Consider the following 18,155-nt stretch of genomic DNA (forward strand, 5'->3'; position numbering starts at 1 on the left):
TGTGGAAATTTACATGTTCTCTTCAGGCAGTCATCTTTATAAATCTCATTGGAACGGCACCAAACTAAAGTTCCAGCATCATCACCTTGCCCAATGCAGATTCGAGATTCATCACTGAATATGACTTTCATCCAGTCATCCACAGTCCATGATTGCTTTTCCTTAGCCCATTGTAACCTTGTTTTTTTCTGTTTAGGTGTTAATGATGGCTTTCGTTTAGCTTTTCTGTATGTAAATCCCATTTCCTTTAGGCGGTTTCTTACAGTTCGGTCACAGACGTTGACTCCAGTTTCCTCCCATTCATTCCTCATTTGTTTTGTTGTGCATTTTCGATTTTTGAGACATATTGCTTTAAGTTTTCTCTTGACGCTTTGATGTCTTCCTTGGTCTACCACTATGTTTGCCTTTAACAACCTTCCCATGTTTTTTGTATTTGGTCCAGAGTTTAGACACAGCTGACTGTGAACAACCAACATCTTTTGCAACACTCCATGATGATTTACCCTCTTTTAAGAGTTTGATAATTCTCTCCTTTGTTTCAATTGATATCTCTCATGTTGAAGCCATGATTCATGTCAGTCCACTTGGTGCAACATCTCTCCAAGGTGTGATCACTCCTTTTTAGATGCAGACTAATGAGCAGATCTGATATGATGCAAGTGTTAGTTTTGGGGATGAAAATTTACAGGGTGATTCCATAATTTATTCCTCAGAATTGAGTGAGTACATATTTTGTTTCCCTCTGCTTGGTCTAAAAAAGTAACCGTTACTGACTGCCACAAATTTTTTTTCTTGATTTCTTATAGTGTTTCTTAAAGCCAGAAAGTTGCCATTTGAAATGACTTTAGTTTTGTGTCATGTCTGTGATCTGTTTTTTGTCTACAAAATTAAACCACTGAATGAACATCCTCCGAGGCCGGTGATTCCATAATTTTTGCCAGGGGTTGTAGTTCCACAAACTTTGTCTGCTAACATTTTTTTTAAATATATAGATGTCAAAGAAATGGCTTTGATATCTCTGTGGCCCAGCTAGAGCCCAGACCTGAATCCGATTGACCATCTCTGGAGAGATCTGAAAATGGCTGTGCACCAATGCTCCCCATCCAACCTGATGGAGCAAAGGGTGTGAATACTTGTGAATTTCATAGTTTTTTATTTTTTAAAAGACATGTCGCACCGAAATCATAATTTTGATTTAGGCTGTTAATCACCATCCAATAATAAACTGTGACTACTTTGTGCACTTCCATGACCTGTTTCAAAGTATATGGCATTCGCAACAAACAGCTATGGAGACTGCCGAAAACAAAGTACTCATAAGTGCTCGTTTTCGTGAGTGTTTCCAAGAGCATTTACATAGCTTTGAGGATGTTCCAGCACATGCTAGAATGGAATGTAGCTGTTAACTTCAAAAACGGAGCCACAGATTATTCCAAAGTTTACATAAGTATGATGTTGTGTTGTAATGACTCATTTTTAGGTGATAACTGTTAATTGTGATGCAGTCACAAAAGCAGCAGCCATGAGAAGTCTTAGTGCGTGTGCATGGCCATAAGTCATAAACACAGTCTGTTAAAAAACTGTTTGGCTCGGCTTTGTGCACGATTATAAGTGTTGTCATCAATATAAATGTGAAAAATCTAAGAAATACATCTCTGTGATCAGAAAGAATGAAAAACAGTGGAGTGGTCCACATGCACGTTAAAACACTGTGCTACTCCACACACATCAAGATCCAAAATGGACAGAGAATAATGTCCAACTGCAACTCCACTGTCACCTCCTCACAGTGGTGGTTCTACATTGAATTACTCCCTGGGCAAGACCCCCTCCAAGCGTCTCCACCCATTCGAAAAAAACCCCACAAAATTTTGCACAAATAGCCATTTTTTAAAAATTATTTTATTATTAATATTTTAGAAGTGCCCCTGAAATTGCAACTGAAATTGACATCATAAGACTGCAGGCTACAATATAACTCTAAAACAAAACATCCATGAATTTCAAATTTTAATAAACACACCGTTATATGCTAAATGTCTGTCATTAGATGTTTTATTAATCTGTTTTTCAGGGATGAACATTTAGCTCTTTTATGGTGCATATTTGTCTCAACATTTAGCCAAATATTTAGCATGCTGTTTGAAAATAGTAGACTAAATGTGTGAATACTTAACATTAACTAATCTGCTAAAGCTTTGGATATGACAGAAATTTGATCATGTAGTGTTTGCCTTTTTTTCCTACCTAATTTTTGGTCTTCATCTGTAGATTAAAAGAAAATCTAAACTGATATGTTACGAGCATTCCCATGCCAATGAAATCAAATCTCTGAAGATACGCCTAATTTAAAAGATTATTATTATTATTATTATTATTATTATTATTATTATTATTATTATTATTATTATTCTGTCAGTGTACATGACAATAAAAAGAGTTGCCAACTGCTGGAAATTTTTTTGTAAATACACACACTCTTGCAGGCATTCAAAAACGGGTCAGATTCAGTCACTTCAGCTAGTAATGTGAACACAGCATAAGTTCTAAGATGTCTTTGCAAATAAGCAGGCACTCCTTTCTACAAACTTTTTTGTCCACAAGTGTGTTCCGTGTGTGGCAGGATATTTCACACAATTCAGAAAAATGTGCAGCAATTATAAGCCTGTATTTATAATATTATGCATAAGATGTGTGTTATTTGGAAGAAAGTTGAAGTGTAACTGACTTTAGCCCACAACCCCCCCCCGCCTTGTCCCTTCCATTATGAAGAGGTGAACTGTCTCCCATGCGCCCCTCCCCTTTTGGGTGGAGATATATATATTTTTTTTTAAAGTGCTCATGTGCACGGTGCTGACCTCCATAAATGCCACCCCAGGCGGCGGCCTGCATCGCCTGTACTAAAACCTGCACTGGCTCCTCACGTTCTCTCACGATTCTGGTATGTTAGCTAGAAAGCCCGTTATCTCCTGAAAATAACATATTCTGACTTTTTCCAATATAAGAAAAATATCTGCATGTTCAGGCAGTCTGTAAAAACAGCACTGTGGAGACATTCCATGTCTATGTTCACAATGGCAGCAAAACAGTATCCTGCAACACAAACAGCAGCGTCACCACACGTTAGGTTACAAAATTTGAGTTTCAGGATAATGTTTCACGTCCTCTCTGTACATCCTGTGTAAATCCAAACCATCACTTTCAAATGAAAATTCCGAAGCTTTCTTATCGGACATAGCAGTGTTCATGTCATTCTGTCTGTCGGCCATTGGGATGTTTCTGCTTTTTCTAAAATGTACGTCACACACTGAGAAATGCAGAGAAAAGCCAGGTAAGACATTTTCCATAAATGCAACTGCTAACTTTCAGAGCGAGATGAATAATTAGCAATAAAATACATCACTGACTACTAATTACTACCACATGTGCGTAGATAGACTTACAATCATAAATGCTTTGTGTTGTGTTGCTAACTAGGACATTAAATAATGTACGGCATGTCCTTCAATAAATTTAAAAAAATGTTTTTCACCTTGTCATTATGGGGTGTTGTGAGTAGAATTTTGAGGGAAACAATTAATTTAGTCCATTTTGGAATAAGGCTGTAACATAACAAAATGTGGAAAAATTGAAGCACTGTGGATACTTTCCGGATGTACTGTAGGTTATTGCATTGAAAAACAGCACAGTCTTATGATTGGGGCAATGGTAGCAAGGGCAGTAGCATCTATGCGCTAAGAAAACTATCAGCAGGAGAAATCATGAGATTTTTTTCATGAAAATAAGTTAAAAATAAGTTTGAACATGTCATAAAATTATAGTGCTAAACTCCCAGTGGAGGCTGTGACATAATATACGGAGAAACTGGCTTTAAATGGACCGCAGGAATCCTGGCACCAAAAAGTGGATGAATAAGCTCAGCACTGATGAAAGCAGCTGCACACCTTGTTATCATATCTATTTATTTTTCCAGCCACCTCAAGCGTTAAAGCAACAGCCGAGTCAAAACTGACACCATTGCGCAGAAAGTGCTCATTAAATCTGAGTATGGGGAAAAAAATGTCGACGTACATGAGATGAAACATGCTAATGTAGTGGTAATCAAAACGTGCGGATAAATCAAAATTAATTTAAATATATTTTAGTTTACAACTACATAGTGGAGCAAAAAAAAAAAAAAAAATCAAATCATAAAAGTAAAGTGTAGCTCCAGCTACTGTAAATGTCTAAGTTATTTATTAGTTAAGTCCCCTGTCCATATACTGTGTTTTGTTATTTTGTTTTTTCTTCTGGCAGAAAAGCACTGAGCCAAGCAGTTTCAACATTTTTAGTGGGGAAATAGCCTGTGAGTGGGATTTGTTTCTATGACAATCCACAGCTAATAAGTAGTTTATAATGTACAGCAATAAAAAGTACTCACCCTCAGTAAGAACCAATGGTATATGGACACGGGGCATAGCATTATTACAATTAACTTTTCAGCTAGGAGAGTAGCATTTATTGAAGCTAACATTCTGGTTAGCTGTGCCCAGCACTGGTGAAATATTTGTCACAATGACAAAAACAAAAAAATAAAGATTCTGAAAATAAACTTTTTTTTAACCAATTAAAATCATGTGACAAGAAAAAAATACTGTTTTTTTTTTTTGCTTTTTTTTTTTTCATCTCTTTTTTGCATACCCCACGACCTCCTACTTGGTGAAGGTAACTTTCTGGTTAGCTGTGCCCAACCAACACTGGTGGAATATTCCAGTCACCATGAGAAAACCCAGAAAACAAACAAACAAACAAAAAAAAGATTCTGAATTTAATTTATTTATTTAGTTAACATAGTACCTCAAGGTGCTTTGTTGTGATTTGAAGTTTTATTTCATTTTATTCATTTCATTTCAGAAGTTTCATTCTAAAATGAAAAGATTTGTGATGAGAATAAATGGTGTCATTTATTTATTTATTTGTAAAGATTGCTCTTTTTGCGTACCTCAGCAGTTGCCACCTAGTGAAGCTAGCTTCGCGGTTAGCTGTGCCCAGACAACACTAATGGAATATTCCAGTCACTAATACAAAAAAAAAAAAAAATGAAATCAATCTTCTATTATGAAAATAAAGTTAAATGTCTTGTGACAAAAATAAATCCTGTTTTGTTTTGTTTTTTGTTTTTTAAATAAAGACTGCTCTTTTTTTTTTTTTTTGCCTCAACAGCTGCTAATTCACCATCACACTCTAAATTTTGCAGGACTGGTTTAAAATGTTTAAGCCATATTTCCAAACAGCCTTCTAACTTTACATTTTAATTTCAACTGTCATCTCCTCTGAATGCTGAGACTGAAGCATAAAATAAACATTTCATAACTCTTGCACCAACAACAAAAAAATAAGAAAGAAAAAAAGTGAGGTTTACCTGACAAACTCTCTACCAGTGACAGCAGCAGTATAAGTTTCCATAGCAACTCCATTTTAATGTTCTCAGGTCAATACGAGCTCACATCCAATCATAGGTTTGTAGAATGTTGGCTTTGTCCTTTCCTGCACTTTCACTGTTCTTCTGTCAAAGGAAAAGAAAAGGAAGGATAAACAGAGAGAAAGAGTGAGAGACAGAGAGAGAGAGAGAGGCCATTAGACATTCCGAAGCTGCGGCCGCTGGTCAGTCGTCTCATCAGACGGCGTTTCATTTCAAGGACACTGACTGTCCACCCTGGGCGGCGACTCCTGCCGTGTATGAGATAAAAAATTAACAGCAATCATATGAAGACGTGTTTGCTGAAAGCTCCCGATCTTTGCAGCTGTTTTTTAGAAACCACATTCTGCCAGATTTGAGGAATAATCAAGAATCAAAACCACTCTATCACGTGCAAGTGATTTCCCCAAGATAAGCACTCACAAAACACTTGTACTTAAGTGTGCTTAACATTGCATAATAGGGATCATGTCTGCAAGAGAGACATGAAGGGATTTCTGCTGGTCGTGAAACCTGCTGAGACAAAAACAAAAAGAGGGCTGCTTGTCAGACACGTCCCTTGCATGTATTAAAGCACAGTCCTGGCTCCTCGCATTCTTCTGAGCTGGAGGGATTATGTATTTCTGACATAAAGAGCTGACTGTACGTGGCACAAAACCATTTCCCGTCCCCCGGGAGACTCGCACAATTGATTTTCTCAAGGACCGTACAGTAATTTATCCCTGTTTACACCCAAACGACGTCTTAGAAGAAGTTGTAAAATAATGAAGACGTACCCCCCCACCCCTCTCCGTTACTGATAAACACTGATGTATTTATTTGTGCATGTTAAAATCTCTGATTTTCTTTTTTTGTGCCTTTGATAAGCAGCAGATAAATGTTTGGATAGGCTGGTGAGAGGAGGTTTGACAGGAAAAAAACTAGCTTTTGTGTTTGCTCAAACACTCTCTGTGGTACATTTAACTGACTGATGGCAGTTTCCTCCCCTGGCACACTATCAGCCGTCCTGAAAAATGAGAGGAAAAAATTAATAAGAACATATACGGCAGTCTATCAAGGAGTGGCAAGAAAGTGGCGACAACAGAAAGATTACATTTCCATTCATAGTTTCTCAGCTTCTTATCTTTGGACCACTCAAAGGAGTGACAGAGCACAGTGATGCTGGTGCAAATAGATCAACCGCTTCCACACTTTGGACTCCACGACTCTTCTGAAAGGCAACACTTTCCTGCATAAATCTTATTAGGGAGATTGGGCTCAGAGTGTCATCCTATTTCCTATTTATCTTGTGGTTATTAGAATAAAAATGTCAGGCGTAAACACAGACTTTTAATAATAAAACAGAGAAACCTCAGACCTCCTTTTGTGCTGGTGGATATTTTTGGTTTGCTCCTCCTTTGTGGAAGTTGTTGTGAGACGTGCTGAATAAATTCCTGCACAAATCAAGTAGAAGAAATAAAGAAAATGCCTAAAAACTCAGCTTTATACTTCAACTTCACGTGATCTTTGTGAGTTTGTGATTGCCCTGGATTAAGACGAAAATCCAAACTTTTAATCAATCAATCAATCAACTTTTTTCTTGTATAGCGCCAAATCACAACAAACAGTTGCCCCAAGGCGCTCCATATTGCAAGGCAAGGCCATACAATAATTATGAAACACAGTCTACGTCTAAAGCAACATAACCAAGGGATGGTCCAGGGTCACCCGATCCAGCCATAACTATAAGCCTTAGCGAAAAGGAAAGTTTTAAGCCTAATCTTAAAAGTAGAGAGGGTATCTGTCTCCCTGATCTGAATTGGGAGCTGGTTCCACAGGAGAGGAGCCTGAAAGCTGAAGGCTCTGCCTCCCATTCTACTCTTACAAACCCTAGGAACTACAAGTAAGCCCGCAGTCTGAGAGCGAAGCGCTCTAATGGGGTAATATGGTACTATGAGGTCCCTAAGATAAGATGGGACCTGATTATTCAAAACCTTATAAGTAAGAAGAAGAATTTTAAATTCTATTCTAGCATTAACAGGAAGCCAATGAAGGGAGGCCAACACGGGTGAGATATGCTCTCTCCTGCTAGTCCCCGTCAGTACTCTAGCTGCAGCATTCTGAACCAACTGAAGGCTTTTTAGGGAACTTTTAGGACAACCTGATAATAATGAATTACAATAGTCCAGCCTAGAGGAAACAAATGCATGAATTAGTTTTTCAGCATCACTCTGAGACAAGACCTTTCTGATTTTAGAGATATTGCGTAAATGCAAAAAGGCAGTCCTACATATTTGTTTAATATGCGCTTTGAATGACATATCCTGATCAAAATAACTCCAAGATTTCTCACAGTATTACTAGAGATCAGGGAAATGCCATCCAGAGTAACGATCTGGTTAGACACCATGCTTCTAAGATTTGTGGGGCCAAGTACAATAACTTCAGTTTTATCTGAGTTTAAAAGCAGGAAATTAGAGGTCATCCATGTCTTTATGTCTGTAAGACAATCCTGCAGTTTAGCTAATTGGTGCGTATCCTCTGGCTTCATGGATAGATAAAGCTGGGTATCATCTGCGTAACAATGAAAATTTAAGCAATACCGTCTAATAATACTGCCCAAGGGAAGCATGTATAAAGTGAATAAAATTGGTCCTAGCACAGAACCTTGTGGAACTCCATAATTAACTTTAGTCTGTGAAGAAGATTCCCCATTTACATGAACAAACTGTAATCTATTAGACAAATATGATTCAAACCACCGCAGCGCAATGCCTTTAATACCTATGACATGCTCTAATCTCTGTAATAAAATTTTATGGTCAACAGTATCAAAAAGCAGCACTGAGGTCCAACAGAACAAAGCACAGAGATAAGTCCACTGTCCGAAGCCATAAGAAGATCATTTGTAACCTTCACTAATGCTGTTTCTGTACTATGATGAATTCTAAAACCTGACTGAAACTCTTCAAATAGACCATTCCTCTGCAGGTGATCAGTTAGCTGTTTTACAACTACCCTCTCAAGAATCTTTGAGAGAAAAGGAAGGTTGGAGATTGGCCTATAATTAGCTAAGATAGCTGGGTCAAGTGATGGCTTTTTAAGTAATGGTTTAATTACTGCCACCTTAAAGGCCTGTGGTACATAACCAACTAACAAAGATAGATTGATCATATTTAAGATTGAAGCATTAAATAATGGTAGGACTTCCTTGAGCAGCCTGGCAGGAATGGGGTCTAATAAGCATGTTGATGGTTTGGATGAAGTAACTAATGAAAATAACTCAGACAGAACAATCGGAGAGAAAGAGTCTAACCAAATACCGGCATCACTGAAAGCAGCCAAAGATAACGATACATCTTTGGGATGGTTATGAGTAGTTTTTTCTCTAATAGTCAAAATTTTGTTAGCAAAGAAAGTCATGAAGTCATTACTAGTTAAAGTTAATGGAATACTCAGCTCAATAGAGCTCTGACTCTTTGTCAGCCTGGCTACAGTGCTGAAAAGAAACCTGGGGTTGTTCTTATTTTCTTCAATTAGTGATGAGTAGAAGATGTCCTAGCTTCACGAAGGGCTTTCTTATAGAGCAACAAACTCTTTTTCCAGGCTAAGTGAAGATCTTCTAAATTAGTGAGACGCCATTTCCTCTCCAACTTACGGGTTATCTGCTTTAAGCTACGAGTTTGTGAGTTATACCACGGAAGTCAGACACTTCTGATTTAAAGCTCTCTTTTTCAGAGGAGCTACAGCATCCAAAGTTGTCTTCAATGAGGATGTAAAACTATTGACAAGATACTCTAACTCCCTTACAGAGTTTAGGTAGCTACTCTGCTCTGTGTTGGTATATGACATTAGAGAACATAAAGAAGGAATCATATCCTTAAACCTAGTTACAGCGCTTTCTGAAAGACTTCTAGTGTAATGAACTTATTCCCCACTGCAGGGTAGTCCATCAGGGTAAATGTAAATGTTATTAAAAAATGATCAGACAAAAGGGAGTTTTCAGGGAATACTGTTAAGTCTTCTATTTCCATACCATAAGTCAGAACAAGATCTAAAATATGATTAAAGTGGTGGGTGGACTCATTTACTTTTTGAGCAAAGCCGATAGAGTCTAATAATAGATTAAATGCAGTGTTGAGGCTGTCATTCTCAGCATCTGTGTGGATGTTAAAATCGCCCACTATAATTATCTTATCTGAGCTAAGCACTAAGTCAGACAAAAGGTCTGAAAATTCACAGAGAAACTCACAGTAACGACCAGGTGGACGATAGATAATAACAAATAAAACTGGTTTTTGGGACTTCCATTTGGATGGACAAGACTAAGAGACAAGCTTTCAAATGAATTAAAGCTCTGTCTAGGTTTTTGATTAATTAATAAGCTGGAATGGAAGATTGCTGCTAATCCTCCGCCCCGGCCCGTGCTACGAGCATTCTGACAGTTAGTGTGACTCGGGGGTGTTGACTCATTTAAACTAACATATTCATCCTGCTGTAACCAAGTTTCTGTTAGGCAGAATAAATCAATACGTTGATCAATTATTATATCATTTACCAACAGGGACTTAGAAGAAAGAGACCTAATGTTTAATAGACCACGTTTAACTGTTTTAGTCTGTGGTGCAATTGAAGGTGCTATATTATTTTTTCTTTTTGAATTTTTATGCTTAAATAGATTTTTGCTAGTTATTGGTGGTCTGGGAGCAGGCACCGTCTCTACGGGGATGGGGTAATAGGGGGATGGCAGGGGGAGAGAAGCTGCAGAGAGGTGTATAAGACCACAGCTCTGCCTCCTGGTCCCAACGCTAGACAGTCACAGTTTGGAGGATCCCAAAAAATTGGCCAGATTTCTAGAAATGAGAGCTGCTCCCTCTAAAGTGGGATGGATGCCGTCTCTCCTAACAAGACCAGGTTTTCCCCAGAAGCTTTGCCAATTATCAATGAAGCCCACCTCATTTTTTGGACACCACTCAGACAGCCAGCAATTCAAGGAGAACATGCGGCTAAACATGTCACTCCCGGTCTGATTGGGGAGGGGCCCAGAGAAAACAACAGAGTCCGACATTGTTTTTGCAAAGTTACACACCGATTCAATGTTAATTTTAGTGACCTCCGATTGGCGTAACCGAGTGTCATTACTGCCGACGTGAATTACAATCTTACCAAATTTACGCTTAGCCTTAGCCAGCAATTTCAAATGTCCTTCGATGTCGCCTGCTCTGGCCCCCGGAAGACAATTGACAATGGTTGCTGGTGTCGCTAACTTCACATTTCTCAAAACAGAGTCGCCAATAACCAGAGTCTGATCCTCGGCGAGTGTATCGTCGAGTGGGGAAAAACGGTTATAAATGTGAATGGGTTGGCGGTGTACACGGGGCTTCTGTTTAGAACTACGCTTCCTCCTCACAGTCACCCAGTCAGCCTGCCCTCCCGACCGCACGGGGTCTGCCAGGGGGGAACCAACGGCGGCCAAGCTACCCTGGTCCGCACCGACCACAGGGGCCTGGCTAGCTGTAGAATCTTCCACGGTGCGGAGCCGAGCCTCCAATTCGCCCAGCCTGGCCTCCAAAGCCACGAATAAGCCGCACTTATTACATGTACCGTTACTGCTAAAAGAGGCCGAGGAATAACTAAACATTTCACACCCAGAGCAGAAAAGTATGGGAGAGACAGGAGAAGCCGCCATGCTAAAACGGCTAAGAGCTAGTAGCTACGCTAAGCTAGCGGATTCCCAAACAGGGAATCCGACACTAGACAGGCTGTGGAGCAGCACAGGTAACGCACGACAACAGTGCTAAAAAATAAAATAAAATAAAAATAAAAATCCACTGGACAGGCTGTGGAGCAGCACAGGCAACGCACGACAACAGTGCTAAAACAAAATAAAAATCCACTAGACAGGCTGTGGAGCAGCACAGGTAACGCACGACAACAGTGCTAAAATAAACTAAAAATCCACTAGACAGGCTGTGGAGCAGCACAGGTAACGCACAACAACAGTGCTAAAAAATAAAATAAAATAAAAATAAAAATCCACTGGACAGGCTGTGGAGCAGCACAGGCAACGCACGACAACAGTGCTAAAACAAAATAAAAATCCACTAGACAGGCTGTGGAGCAGCACAGGTAACGCACGACAACAGTGCTAAAACAAAATAGAAATCCACTAGACAGGCTGTGGAGCAGCACAGGTAACGCACGACAACAGTGCTAAAACAAAATAAAAATCCACTAGACAGGCTGTGGAGCAGCACAGGTAACGCACAACAACAGGGCTAAAACAAAATAAAAATCCACTAGACAGGCTGTGGAGCAGCACAGGTAACGCACAACAACAGTGCTAAACAAAATAAAAATCCACTAGACAGGCTGTGGAGCAGCACAGGTAACGCACAACAACAGTGCTAAAAAATAAAATAAAATAAAAATAAAAATCCACTGGACAGGCTGTGGAGCAGCACAGGCAACGCACGACAACAGTGCTAAAACAAAATAAAAATCCACTAGACAGGCTGTGGAGCAGCACAGGTAATGCACGACAACAGCGCTAAATAAAAATCCACTGGACAGGCTGTGGAGCAGCACAGGCAACGCACGACAACAGTGCTAAAACAAAATAAAAATCCACTAGACAGGCTGTGGAGCAGCACAGGTAACGCACGACAACAGCGCCCAAAAAATAAAATAAAAATAAAAATCCACTGGACAGGCTGTGGAGCAGCACAGGTAACGCACGACAACAGTGGTAAAAAAATAAAATAAAAATCCACTGGACAGGCTGTGGAGCAGCACAGGTAACGCACGACAACAGTGCTAAAAATAAAAAAAAATCCACTGGACAGGCTGTGGAGCAGCACAGGTAACGCACGACAACAGTGCTAAAAATAAATAAATAAATAAATAAAATAAAATAATAAAATAAAAATCCACTGGACAGGCTGCGGAGCAGCACAGGTAACACACGACAACAGTGGTAAAAAATAAAATAAAAATCCACTAGACAGGCTGTGGAGCAGCACAGGTAACACACGACAACAGTGCCAAAAAAAATAAAATCAAAATCAAAATCCACTGGACAGGCTGTGGAGCAGCACAGGCAACGCACGACAACAGTGCTAAAACAAAATAAAAATCCACTAGACAGGCTGTGGAGCAGCACAGGTAACGCACGACAACAGTGCTAAAATAAAATAAAAATCCACTAGACAGGCTGTGGAGCAGCACAGGTAACGCACGACAACAGCGCTAAATAAAAATCCACTGGACAGGCTGTGGAGCAGCACAGGTAACGCACGACAACAGCGCCCAAAAAAATAAAATCAAAATCAAAATCCACTGGACAGGCTGTGGAGCAGCACAGGTAACGCACGACAACAGTGGTAAAAAATAAAATAAAAATCCACTGGACAGGCTGTGGAGCAGCACAGGTAACGCACGACAACAGTGCTAAAAATAAAATAAAAATCCACTGGACAGGCTGTGGAGCAGCACAGGCAACACACGACAACAGTGCTAAAATAAAATAAAAATCCACTAGGCAGGCTGTGGAGCAGCACGACAACAGTGCTAAAAAATAAAATAAAAATAAAAACGAAAGCGTTAGCAAGCTAGTTAGCTTGCCAACGCTGATGAAGGTTAGCTGATAAAAGAGCTCCGTCGCGATGCTTCGACCGTTAGAGGTCTTCTTTAGGCGTTGGAGCACGGTGAAAAAGTAAAAAAAAGTAAAAAAGTCTTGAAAAAGATTGTTAATTCAAAGAACTCAAACAGCTCAGTTCAAACAGCTAACAGATACAGCAGAACACCGCTGTGCTCCGGAACCAGAAAATGACTTCCTGGACACGTCCTTCAGAAGTGTATCTGTATGTGGTTAAAGTGTGTTCTTTAAGAGACATTCACTTATCAAAGCAGTGACGTTGAGGAGTTTGCGATGACTGGGAAGAGCTTATGGAGTCATGATATCACCAGAGTCTAGTGTCTGTCAGAGAACGAAGATCCAAGTCTTGCTTCCTGTCTTTAATGTATGGGTGCAAGATTTTAACCTCTGACCTCTTTGGAGATGTTGTGTCATTGGACTGGTCACATAAACCACAGTCACATAGACATAAAGCATGGTGTATTTATATACAGTAATCAATGTCTTCTGTTTGGGGACTGTGAGAGACAGCAGGCTGCACAGATCAGCACCTCGGACAGCTCCTTTTCCTCCAACTCATTTTCCTATTCACAAAGAGTTGTTCTCCAACTCAGCCACATGGGGTGTGCACCAAGTACATTCTGAGTGTCGGTCCCATGCTCGGATAAATGAGGAGGGTAGAAGGAGGCAGGGCGTTAAACATCAAGTTTGTCAAATCTCAGCCACATGTGGTGTGCAGCCAGTACACTCTGAGTGCTGGTCCCAGATAAATGAGAAAGGTTGTGCCAGGAAGGGCATCTGGTGTAAAACAAACCAAAATAATGATGCAGATTAACAATCTAATTTCCATACTGGATTGGTTGAGGCCCAGGTTAACAACAACAACCACCACTGGTGCTGCTAGCCAACAAGATGCTGGTAGGAATTGGGCTCCTGTTGGGTGAAGAAGAAGAGGAGGAGAACGTGTCCAGAGACAGCAGGAGAAAAGAAAAACTAGAAGTGTGGAAGTGAGAGTTGGGACTTTGAATGATGGCAGTATGACTGGTAAAGGGAGAGAGCTGGCTGACATGATGGAGAGGAGAAATGTTGACATATTGTGAAATGAGTTCATCGAATGAGTCATTTGTTTGAGTGATGCACTTAAACAAATGACTCACTGGATTGGATTTCATCAAATGAATATATGTAGTCCTAACAAAATTAAATGAAATTATCTTGCATGGATGTGTTTTATTTGAGTTGGGGCTACATATATTTACTAGATGGAAATCCTGCACATAGTTGAATTGAGTTCATCCAATGAGCCATTTTTTTGAGTCCAGAGCTGAAGATGTTGAGATTCTCTTTGAGAGTGACGAGGATGGACAGGATTAGGAATGAACATATCAGAGGAACAGCTCAGGTGGGACGGTTTGGAGACAAAGTCAGAGAGGCAAGATTGAGGTGGTTTAGACATGTGCAGAGGAGGGACCCAGGATATATAAGAAGAAGGATGCTGAGGATGGACCCACCAGGAAGGAGGAGAAGAGGGAGGTCAAAGAGGAGGTTTCAGGATGTGCTGAGGGAGGACATGCAGGTGGTTGGTGTGACAGAGGAAGATACAGAGGACAGGGTGAGATGGAAACGATTAATCTGCTGTGTCGCCCCTTAACGGGAGCAGGTTAAAGAAGAAGATGACGACGACACACAGTTGCTATCCCCTCAATGCGCCGCCTCAAAATGTGCATGCCACGGCCATACGCATGTGGTGCACAGTTTGCATATGCTGACGTGCATCTCTGTGGCCCACAGTAGGACACTTTAAAAACAGTCATTTTAGTCCACAATATGTTTTGCAACTGATTTTCACCCTACGAGATATAACTGACACCCGCTACTATTTCTATGACAGTCGAGTAAATGTGGTGTGCACATGTGCAACATGTTGTTGTAAACCTGTGGCACAGTGGTGGTAACCTCTAGTGTGGCTGGGCCTGTCATGAGGGGTATCATTTCCATTGTGAGGGAACGTCAGCTATGGCATTTTAGTCATGTGACACGTTTCTCTGAACATGATCCAGCACTCAGATGCTTCAGTGTTGACGACTCCAGCAGATGGAGAACACCAAGAGGGAAGGTCACATTTCACCCGAGTGTAGCAGATAGACTGTTACTTTCAAGAGGTTGGGATGAACCGGCTGTCTGCCCTGGTGGCTGCCATCAAGAACCAAAGGCAGTTCTGTCATGTTTTGGATGCAGTAACATGCAGCACCAGTGCATGTTCCCACACCTCATTATCTTGCTCATATTTTGAAAATATTCAACAATCAATTTTCAGCCAATTGGTAAAAAAGTTGATCCAGGCCTCAAATAATGACTATAAATGTTTTGGGTTGCTCTGGCTAAAGACATGCAGCCAAGAACTTTTTAAAGAAATGTTTTACTTTGCCAGATTGTGTTCTACTAATCAAATAATTTTTGTGGAACTTGGTGAAAAACTTGTTCCTGTCATTAAATATAGCGTACAAAAAATTACCGTCATTTTCTAATCATTTTTTTTAAGTGGTTTATGTAGTTGTGGCTCAATATGTAGAGCAAGTGTCTTCTAATCACTAACTGGCAGAAGTGATTTTTAATGTGTCTGTGTGTCCTACAGAAAAGGTGCCCTGACACTTGCACGACTTTGATCCGCACACCGTCATCATGACGATTCCACCCGCTGTGTATATAAAATAATTATTTTGTAGCGGACTAATGATTTTCTCTCCAAGGTGGCTTTTGAATCACTACAGGAATCACAGAGGAATCTACAGCTGCAGACTCTCTCTCTCTCTCTCTCTCTCTCTCTCTCTCTCTCTCTCTCTCTCTCTCTCTCTCTCTCTCTATCTGAGGTGGAGAAGGCATTTGGAACAGTCTAAAAAGGTATTTATTTGTCATGTTTATATTGTAATAGCTTGGTAAAACAGTTGCATGTTCATTCCTTCTTGTGTGCAAATGTAAAAGTACATTTATTATGGATTTAACGTCTCGTTATAATCGTTCAGATGAGCTGCGCTGTGATGCGTTGTGCTGATGCAATCACTCGCACTCACGCAGTGTTTTTGAATTGTTTGCACAATGTTCACTTGAAGTTCACATAATTAACGCTTGATGGAGATTTTGAACATTTCAAAATTTTCTTTGCACACGTGCACAAAGCCGCGCACGGTTTACAATGGTTTACAAGGAGTTTGAGATGAGTTTACTCTCCTGCAAGACAGAGTGCGTGCAAGTGCACAGATCAAAGTCATGCAAGTGTCAGGGGGCCTAAAGGCAATGACTCCAAAAGACTGCTCAAGCTTGGGGCACCATGCATTCCCCATTAACCTGTTAGCATCAGCTGAGTGGAAGTTATAGCTTATCCCATTATCCCGCCAATGGTACTGTGACTCCTGGCATAACTTTTTCAAAAGAAAGTATTTTCCTTCAAATTATTTTATGATGAAGCACACTGGGACAAGTATAAGTTACCAGAGCAGTTGGTTGCCCTGCAAGGCAAACACTTGCCTCAACTCTCGCAAATATTTACATACAAACTTCTTCAAACTCATTTGAGACGAATACACAAGTGCCAAACCTAACAAATATAAAGTACTTCCTAGTTTCAAATGATGGCTGTTCAAAATCATCTGGAAATATGTGGCCAACGCAAATACAACTGGAACCTCATCTGGTAGTCCTGTTTTCTAATCCATGGTGGGGAATAATAAAATGGTGGGAACCCATTTGCTTTGTTAACATTCCACAGAAAGATCTGAATGATTTCACTGAAGGTTCTCAGTCATCCAGTAGGAGATCTAGACTTGTCAAAGTTTGTTGACTTGAGTTTCTGTCATGTGGCTCAGATCTTTTCCCTACATGATTCAGGTATCTCAGATTTTCTCTACATAAACTGAACATCTTGTTGATCTTCAAGACATTTCAGTAATAAACTTAAGAAGGCACTTGGATGAGTGTTGATTCATCTTGAAGACCAAGAAAAAGTCATGTTGCTGTAAGAATAAATGTGTCGATATCTGAGTCATGTGCAGTGAAAATATCTGAGCTGCATTTTCCATCCGAACAGCACCTCCAGTAAACATAGCCAGAACACAGAAACAATTGTAATGCCGCAATAATAAAAGCAGATATCTGTTAGCCTCAAACATCAATCCCTTGATCTCTAGAACTCAGTACACACAGAGACATCAGACAGCGGGGTTAGTGTGGGTGGTAACAGACAGGCCTTTGATCCCAGTGAGCTCAGCAGTAAGACGATGGTTAGAGGAGTTGGTGTGTCCATGACACTATTTGACTTCCTCCTCAGTAGAAATTAATTGCCCTTGTGACCTTAAGTGGTCGCGACAAGTCCAATGACTTACTTTCATCCCAAATTGATTCTCTCATTTGTTTGCTGTATGAGATGCAAGTGACTGACGAGGAAGGCTTTCAAAGGTTTGCCTTTCAAGTTCCGCCCTCTTTCATGTCTCTGGAAAATGGAATATGATCAAGGCTGGAATGGCAAATGTCGGCCAAAACACTTTCTGACCCAATTTGTTCAAATTGAACCGCGGTTATATTTTAACACAATGGCAATTAATTCAGCCTGTCAGCTGACAAATATCAGTGGTGTAACTGTAAATCTCCATGCATTAATCTTATACACACACACACACACACATTTCCGATTCACGTCTTGGTTATACTCAGAATTTGAAACACTAATTTAATTTCTATGTCACAAATATGAAGGGCTGGAAATTCAGCATCGATGTTGATGTCTGAAATTTTTGTAACCAATGCGGCACTAATAAACATCAAAAAGTCAATATCACATGTATAAGGTAAAATTATTGAGTAAAAATTAAATCATCCCTTCTGTCATTTCATAACACCATCACATAGTGGAGCAGGTAGATCAGTGGGCTACCAACATGAAGACCTGGGTTTGATTCTTGACTAGGCTACCTGTTTCTGTCCTTGGACAAGACACTTCATCTGCTTTGGCTCAGCTCACCCAGCTGTACATGGATACCAGCCTAAGGTGCGTTCACACATAACCAAGACGCGTTACGAATGTCATTT

At 40.1% G+C, this 18,155-nt stretch overlaps 1 protein-coding gene across 1 annotated transcript in view; it reads right to left on the reverse strand.

The window, feature by feature from the left end:
- cntn3a.1 (contactin 3a, tandem duplicate 1) overlaps window positions 1-18,155 on the reverse strand; it is a 439,231-nt gene that overhangs the window by 374,526 nt on the left and 46,550 nt on the right. Inside the window, exon 2 of the mRNA XM_034173228.1 lies at window positions 5,402-5,545. Coding sequence (XP_034029119.1) covers window positions 5,402-5,456 — 55 coding nt within the window. The 5' untranslated portion in view covers window positions 5,457-5,545. The remainder of the gene's footprint in view (window positions 1-5,401; window positions 5,546-18,155) is intronic.

This window comes from Thalassophryne amazonica, chromosome 6 (genome assembly GCF_902500255.1).
Source record: "Thalassophryne amazonica chromosome 6, fThaAma1.1, whole genome shotgun sequence".
Classification (NCBI taxonomy): domain Eukaryota; kingdom Metazoa; phylum Chordata; class Actinopteri; order Batrachoidiformes; family Batrachoididae; genus Thalassophryne; species Thalassophryne amazonica.